General features: G+C 54.6%; 2 protein-coding genes across 2 annotated transcripts; one reads left to right on the forward strand and one right to left on the reverse strand.

Annotated features, from left to right (window-relative positions):
• The first annotated feature begins 652 nt into the window (after nucleotides 1-652).
• Nucleotides 653-6,111, forward strand: LOC140500309 (leucine-rich repeat-containing protein 14-like). Its single transcript, XM_072602773.1, has 3 exons — nucleotides 653-1,752; nucleotides 3,507-4,124; nucleotides 5,083-6,111. Exons 1-3 carry the CDS (start codon nucleotides 1,469-1,471, stop codon nucleotides 5,651-5,653), a joined length of 1,473 nt encoding a protein of 490 aa, XP_072458874.1. The 5' UTR covers nucleotides 653-1,468; the 3' UTR covers nucleotides 5,654-6,111.
• Nucleotides 6,095-8,347, reverse strand: LOC140500310 (uncharacterized). Its single transcript, XM_072602774.1, has 2 exons — nucleotides 7,759-8,347; nucleotides 6,095-7,467 (listed from the first exon to the last, which is right to left on the reverse strand). Exon 2 carries the CDS (start codon nucleotides 7,429-7,431, stop codon nucleotides 6,295-6,297), a length of 1,137 nt encoding a protein of 378 aa, XP_072458875.1. The 5' UTR covers nucleotides 7,432-7,467; nucleotides 7,759-8,347; the 3' UTR covers nucleotides 6,095-6,294.
• Nucleotides 8,348-8,397: the final 50 nt, after the last annotated feature.

The raw sequence follows: 8,397 nt of genomic DNA on the forward strand, positions 1-8,397 counted from the left end.
GTACAGGTTGTTGTTGTCTTTTGTTTTCAAAGAGGATCAAAATGGCATCACTCTGTTAGAGTCAAGTTACAGTGTGTCCAGCTGTGGCTGATCAGACTAACAGGAGGTTGCAAGGCTCTACCACAGGTTGGGCACAAATAGTTAGAGTGAACATTTGGGGTGGATTGTCTAAATCTGCACACCCTGCATTTCCTTTGAGCTGTTTCAATTCTTCTATGCTCATAAAGCACAGCACCTTCTCTGATGTGGGCATACCATGTTGAGCTGTCCTGTCCCAGTGTCTCCCGTCACACAATCAATTCCAAAGTTCTTGAGACCTTGAGTGTCCTTATATCACTTCCTCTGACCACCATGTGAACACCTGCACCTTGTAAGTTCTCCATAACTTCCAGAAATACAAACACACATATATACACACTGTGCATATACATGGGTATATACACCAGATATGTATACGTATACACATGTAAATATATACTGTGTATGTTGTGTTTCTTAGTAAATTAAGCCCTTAGGCTTAAAAACTAAAAAGGAGCCCTGACAGCCTCAAGTCCCTTGGGAGGGAGAAGCAGCCGGCCCCTGTGAGATGCCTGCCTGCACCTAGTGCCATGCCACCACACAATTTCTATGTTCTCTTTATTAAGTGGGAGCCTCTCCGTTCCCTCCTGACAATGGCAAGAAAGAGATCGCTGGGGTGAACATGGGGCGTCCCCCTTTCTATGAATCTGGCTGAAGGCTGATGTAGGATAGTAGCCTGCGGGAATCGCAGGAGCCAATGAAGAATTTTTTAAGGATGGGCATTTTCACCATGTCTGTAGGCAGCCGGGAAGGAACCAGCAGGAGGAGGGGGAGATCAGAGACAAGATGAAGGATCTCCCGGTACCAAAAGCAATACTTCGGCCCGCTTTGGGCAGGGCAGAGGAAGGGGCTGGATCCGGTGGGAGAAGTGACACCTCTAGCGGCACCGCACGCCCATCACACGCAGCCCCGGAAGCAAGAGACCACCTGGGGCAGGCCTGGAGCGGACAGGTCGGCCAATCACGAAGGGCGGCGCAACAATGGGGCACCCGACAGCCAATCCTCGGCGAGCTCTCGGCCGGCTCGTCTCCGCCCAATGAGGCGCCCAAACGCCATCATCCTGCGCGATCGTCGCCCACCTAGATTCCAGGACCCGTGTTTGGCGGTTGGCTGTTGGTTACTCCCGCAGAGAGGATGAGAGCGGGGTGGAGGGTCCCGGCTTGAGGGGCGGCTTTATCAGGGGCCGGGGCCGACCTCCTTTAACTCCTGCCCGGCCGCCTTTCCCCAGGTTGGCCTCCGGACCTAAGCCTGCGGAGAATCCTTTTCCGATCACGCCTGCGCAGACTGGGAGGGGGTTTGCGGTGTGTGGGGGCGCGCCTTCGCAGGCTTCCTTCCGGAAGGCCTCTGCCGAGCCGCGCCTGCGCGGAGGTGCCGAGGAGGTTCCGCAGAAATGCAGTCGCTGCTGACTCTGTGCGCGGTGCAGGTCACCCGGCACCAAAAGCTGGCGTGCCGGGCTCTGCCCTCCTTGCCTCGGGAGCTGTACCCGGCCTTATTCCAGGCCGCTTTCATGTACGGCCGAACGCTGGTGCTCCAGGCACTGGTGCAGACGTGGCCCTTCCCGCGCCTCAGCTTCCGGCAGCTGCTGCCCCAGCCCAAGCAGCTGGGCTGGCCCGAGCGACCCCGCAAGGAGAGCGTGCAAGCCGTGATCCTGGCGCTGCTGGCGGCGCCGCGCAGGTAAGCCAGAGCGGGGCCCCTCCCAGCCCAAGGCGCTGTTCGAGGAGCGCAGAGAGGGGTGGCACAGACGTGAATGAACACACCAGAAAGCCTGCCCTCCAGGGCGCTGCACACAGAAAATATCTAAGAAGTGATTGCCGAATGAACGAACAAGTGGGGCAGGAGGGAGGCCACAGCACAGGCCTTCCCTTTCAGACTCGTAAGGGCCAGGGTGGGATTTTGCCAGGGGCTGCCTAATGGGCAGTCACTTTGGCCAAGTATTTGTTGGTTGGGAAGCTTTTTACAAACCTCTAATAAGCTGAGTGTGGAGAAACTGAGGTATCTTGGAGCAAATTGTCTAAGAAGCTTGTCAAGCCTTTGGGCTTATTCTTAACACATCCATCTATGCTTTCCCAGCAAGGAATCTAGCAGCAGGTAGGCCAACATCCCTTTTACATGAGGTAGGCAAAGAAAGGGAGCCTGACATAGGACTGCCACAAACTAGAGACTGAATCCAGGCCAAGTCCCCAGAGCCTCTGCATGTTGCTCAAGGACATCTGTTCATCTCATTTATTTGTCGAGGTCTTCCGGGTTGGAGAGGAACTGAGAAAGACCTGACTCTTCCATTCCCTTCCAAGGGTATAATAATTAGCATTTTTATGGAGCTTTAAGGTTGGAAAAAAACTTCATCTTACCTCATTTGATCCTCACCACAACCCTGTAAAGTAGGTGCTATTATTATCCTCATTTTTACAGATGAGGAAACTAAGACAGAAGTTGATTCGAACAGTCACAAGGCTAGGAAGTATCCGAGGCATGATTAAAACTCAAAGTCTTCCTGATTCCAAGTTCTGTTTTCTATTTGTGCCATCTAATAATGGATCTGTGAATCCTTGATGTCACTGCATCAGAGATCTATGATTGAACTCCCTTCACCAAAGCCATATCAATCCATCTATAACTTAACATATAATGTGAAGGATTAATTTTAGATGACATTGGAAACAGGGTCCAGTTAGGTTGTAAGTACATGGAGGCAGGTAGTAATAAAGGCCTAGATGTGGGTGTTGGCAGTGCTTGTGGAGAAGAGGATGGAGATTTTGTAGAGATAGAAGCACTTACGACCAGACAACTAATTCATTGTGAGGAGTTGGGGAACTGGAGAGCAACACCATGGAAAAGGGGGTTTATTGGTTGAATATTTATTCTGTCCCTGAGATGACTGAGGAGTGTCCCCATCCCTTATTTGGTTAAACTTATCTTTACTTCTGGTGCTTGGCTGGTTTTCATATACTTTCGTGGGATCTGGTTGTTAGGGTGGGGATGGGGAAAACTTTAAGGCAAGAAAGGAGGTACTTGGACTAGAACAGAGGTGGGGAACCTGCGTCCCTCTTTAATAAAAGGATTTGTTCTATAAAATTTGGACTTAGTCAAAAGGCTGTACACAAGGACCTAGAAGGCTACATGTGGCCCCAAGGCTGCAGGTTCCCCACCCCTGGACTGGAATCTTGAATGCAACAAAAGGCAGGCAAGATGTGACTGGAAGTATTGGGTCTGTGACTAACCAAATATCTATCCACCTAGACTGTGTTGGAAAAGATATTTTAAGTACTGGGAGCAGGACCCTGAACTAGAGATGTTTGGGGAAGAAGGCTAGTTAGGCCTGGGGCCCAAAAAGCCTGATCTTCCTCTGAGACACCTGCTGGCCCTATTCTGCTAACCCAAGTGAGCTGTCCAGATCAGTCTTAACCTTTCTCCTCTTTCTCTCCTTGCAGGAAACCTCATCTTCGAGTGTTAGACATGACTGGCTTCCTGGATGCCAGCTGCGGGCAGGACCCCACGACCATGAGCATGTGGGCTCGTTCAGTGGCAGTGGCGAGGACCTGTCTCAGTGCCCAGACTCGGGCCAGAGCAGCTCAACGCTTGGCCAAGCGCCGCAAGCTGGACCATCAGGCCCCAGTCACTAATCCTGTGGAAGTGCACACTGACCTGCTGGTGAACCGAACTTCTTACAGCGTCCTGAAAGAGGCTCTCCAGACCAGCACTTGTGGCCCCCTTCGCCTTCGGTGCAGGGACCTTTGGGCTGAGGAACTGTCAGGCTCTAGCACTGTAGCTCTCTTGGAGCTGCTGGACCCAGTGTGCTTGCGCCAGGTAGACCTTCGCTTCAACAACCTGGGACTTTCAGGCCTGTGTACCGTTGTGCCGCACATGGCCAAGTTCACCCACCTGTTGAGCCTGAAGCTACAATATAGCAATGTGGATGTACGGAGGCTCACAACTGAAGCAGAAGGCAACTTCCAAAAATTTGTTTCTGCAATTGGCCAGCTGAGGTGCCTCAAGGAACTCAACATGGGTTCCTCTAGACTCTCAGGCCGCCTTCATCAGCTTCTTAGGTGAGTGGGCCTAGGCCTCAAGCACTAGTGTTTTTATCACGGTGGGAGAGGCAGATGAAAAGGCCCATGCCTTGTCTTGGTTTCTTATCAGGTATACTTTCTAGGAGACAAGTAGTCAGTTGGCTTGGAGGCAGCTCAGTGGCTCAGTGAGTAGAGTGCTGGGTCTGGAGTCAGGAAGACCAGAGTTCAAAGATATCCTCAGACACTTAATAGCTGTGTGACATAGGACAAGTCACTTAACCTGTTTCCCTTAAGCCACTGGAGAAGGAAATGACAAATCACTATAGTACTTTTGCTAGGAAAAACTCATGGACACTGTGGTCATGAAGAGTTGGACCAACTGAACAACAAATACTTTCTAGGTCTTTCTTGGGAAAGGGCAAAGCAGGATGCCTCCAGAGAATCACAGGATGGGGGTTTAAATAGTTTGACCTTCTTAGCCCCTGCATTGGAAACAAGTTGGAGCTCAGAAAGTAGGGTGCTGAGTAAGGGAAATTAGCAGCTGCTGTTTGATGATGCATGTGTCACCTGGACTTTCTTTGGTACTACCTATGAACACTTGGGTTCTTGTAGGATAAAAAACAACCCAAAGTAGACATTTTTGGTGTTTGGGGGAGGGAGGAGGATGGTTAACACAGTAGGAAAGGGGCATCCCCAGGATGGTATGGCTTGGAGAGATTGGATAGGAACAGAATAGATCCAGGTACATATGGTCTAGAGCTTGAGGCTTTAGCACAGCAAGAGGGGTTAAAATCATTAAGAGGAATGCTGGGAAGTAACACATGCTTTTTCCTCCTAAAGCTATATTTCCCTAGGACCAGCACTTGGCCTAGAGGCTCTAATCATGGCCAGAGAGAGCATGAGAGTAGCCTGGACTAACCATGAGGGTCTCTGTATCTCAGCTTTTGTTGTACAATTCTCCACTGAAATGACCAGTGTCTGTATCTCTTCTCTGCAGCAGCCTACAGGGCCCTCTGGAAAGCCTGGAGCTTCCCTTCTGTGCCCTTCTCTCTGGAGACTTGAGCTACTTGGCCCAGAGCCACCATGCTCCTCATCTCAAGAAGCTGGACCTCAGTGGCAACAAACTATCCGGTGACCTCCTGAGCCCCTTTCAGAGACTACTGAAGGAAGCCTCAGCCTCCCTGCAATGTCTGGATGTTACAGAGTGCCAGCTCATGGATGTCCACCTTGTTAGTACCTTGCCTACCCTATGCTGCTGTACCCACCTCCGTTACCTTGGTCTCTATGGTAACCCTCTTGCTAGTGCTGGAGTGAAGACCTTGATTGGACACTCACAGGCATTGTCTGAGCTCCAGCTGGTTGTACATCCAGTCCCTGTGGATTGCTACAAGGACTTGCCATGGCCTCCGTCTTCAGCCAATCTCCTAGAGGGTACTGTGGATGAAGAGAAGCTTGCCAGTGTGCAGGCTGAGCTGCAGCAGTTGCTACAAACCATACGGCGGCGCCCTGATGTGTTATGGACCATGGACATCTATGGCCACAACAGTTTAGATTACTTCAGCCTGTAGTATATGTATATTTATGAGGTGGAAGGGTGGGGAGGGGAAGTGCAGGGAGAGGCAGTATTCCTCTGCTTTGCTACTGATGCAGTATCATCCCAGGGTGGTGAGTACCTCCTTCTCTGAGCTTTAGCAGAACCAGAATGGGCCATACTCAGTATATGCTCACAGATGAGTTGTGTAAGAGGATTATAGATTTTCTATGCCCTGTCCATGCTGGACATAATGGCAGAGTTGTTCTAGGGCCTGAAAGTTCTGGCTTTCAAAGAGCGGGGAGTCCTCTGATTTCCTAGGTGTATTCACCTGTAATAAATTCCAGGACCCATGAACCATTGCACAAAACCTGAATTTTCAGTCACTCCCCTAGTGTTCTTCCCCATTCCCCACTCTGTCAGTCCCTCCTCCCCACCTGTCATGATCACAGACGCTCACAGACCACAACACCAAAAATAAAGGCAATACCAATGTGAATGTCTCCTCTGTTACAAACAGTCCCACTGAACCCAGACTCCCCAGGTCAGCATTCCCTCAGCCCTAACGCCACTTCACTCACTTCCAATCCAGTGCTTCTGAGGGGCAGGGTAACTGCTTGGTGGGCCCATACCCTGAGAACTAAGGACAACAGAGGAAGGGGGGGACCTCCCCTGACCTTATAGGAGCCAGGTGTCTGAGTGACGAGTACAATAGCAGGCCTGGAGTAATAAGGCATGTAGTTCCTTATAGGCCTGCTCCCGCCAGTGAGGCAGCAGAGTCTGGTTATTGAGAAATCGAAGATTGGGGGTCCCACGGCACAGCAGTGTGTAGAGGCAGGCCCAGCGGCTTTGTAGGGCCAGGCGTGTGCGGCAGTTGAGGATGATTCCCCGGACTGTCTTCTTTACCCGAAGTGTTTTAAGTGCTGGCAGATCAAGGTGCCGGAAAACCAGACCCCGGCTCTGAGACACATCTAGAGTTTCCAGGGAACGGGACTCAAGTGCGTAGGATACACCCAGGTCCTTGACAGGCACAAGCACGTGCAAGACTAGGGTCTTAAGGTTTGGCAGGGCCTTGGTCAGTTCCTGCATGGTATCTGGACACACACCCTTGAAGCTCCAGAAGTACTTGAGCTCCAGGGTGCGGAGCTGCTGGAAGCGGGTGAGCAGCGCCACTGATCGGGCAGACCAGTCAAAAGGTAGCTTGGCCCGGCTGAGGCGCGGTGCCCGAGCCAGTAGCCTCTCCAACAGCACCTGAAAGTTGTGGATTTGGTCCAGCTTGGTGAGGCTCACCTGGGTCATGCTGCACGTGCCTGGTGGGTAGAAGTCCGGCGGCTCCAGGTGCGTCAGGGTCCAGTTCAGCTCCAGGTCCCGCAGATCGCCGCAGTGGACGCCCTCCAGGAAGCCGGTGAGGAAGTCGGCCCAGCGGGAGCCCTGGTCAGCCAGGTCGAAGCTGGCCCGGAGCCGCAGCAGGCTGGCCCCGCGGGCCATGAGGTGGTAGGCGTATTGGTGCACCCAGTCCTTCCAGCGCTCAAACTCCCGCGCCGACACCAGCACCACCTCCAGGCCGGACTGGAAGGCGCCGAGCCGCATGAAGTCTGCCGTGCGCCACAAGCGGGGCGTGCGCATCAGCTGGCTCCAGGCGCGGCACACCTCGGCCGCCGTGCACTTCTCCGCCTCCGTCAGGAAGGAGAAGATGTGCAGCTGGCAGTCCACGGGCAGCAGGCCGAAGGGGAAGATGCTGCGGCCGCCAGCCCGGCCCTCTTCCCGGGGGAGGGCGCCGCGAAGGCCGCCTCGTCGCCGCCGCTTCCGGGGCATAGCTCCAGGGGAGGCTTCCCGCGGCCCGGCGGGGTCCTGCGGTAGGGCATGGCGGGGGTGAACGGAGCCCAACGGCCCGGGCAGGGCCCGCCCCCGCGCTTCCCCGTCCCAGGCCCCGCCCCTGGATCGAGCCCCGCCCCCAGTGCGCCCCGCCTTCCCCCTCGGCCCCGCCCCCCAGGCCTGGGCCCGCCGCTCCACCTCCAGCCCAGCCTATCTCAGAGGGAGTCGATCCCACCCCTCAGCCCAGGCCCGCCTCACCACAGGAACACCGCGGTCGGCCCCTCCCTCTGGCCAGCCGGCCTGCCCTCCATCCCAGCTACCCCCTACCTGGCAGTTCCGGGCACGGGCGATGCCTTTTCTCTGTCGCGGCGCCAGCCTAGCGTGTTTCAGAAACCGCCAGAAGAGGGAGGAAGGAGCCAGGTTGGATAGCCTCAGGAGTCACCATCGGCGCGCGCACTCCGCTCTCACTTCGGAGCAGACGAGTTCGCAGCCTAGAGCGGCACCTTCCCGCCCTCTTCTGACGGAAGTGACGTAAGGCGGAGCCTGGGGAAGTCTCTAAGGCCGCCCGGGGTAGCGTGAAGGGCCCCCTGGAGGGGCGGGGGGACGCGGGCCACGGTGCACGTGATTCCCGCCCACCGGCCCCTAGCCGAGGCTGCTAGGAGGCGCCGAACGTGGAGTCGGAAAGACCTGAGTTCTAATGCGGCCTCGGACATTTGCGTGACTTTCGGCAAGTCCCTTGGCCTCCGTCTGCTTCAGTTCCCTCATCCGTAAACCGCGGATATTAATGCTACCTCTCGAGGTGGTTGTGAGGACAGGCCCAGGCCCTGGCACGCAGTAGGGACTCCCTTCACACACACCCCGTCCCCCCAAGTTAGATCGGGCGGGGTCTCCCCCGGCTCCACCGAACACGGCTGCAGCAGCGTGGTCTCGAAGGTTCTCTTTATGATCAGCCCGCCGCCCTGCCAC

The sequence above is a fragment of the Notamacropus eugenii genome, chromosome 4 (genome assembly GCF_028372415.1).
Source record: "Notamacropus eugenii isolate mMacEug1 chromosome 4, mMacEug1.pri_v2, whole genome shotgun sequence".
Lineage (NCBI taxonomy): Eukaryota > Metazoa > Chordata > Mammalia > Diprotodontia > Macropodidae > Notamacropus > Notamacropus eugenii.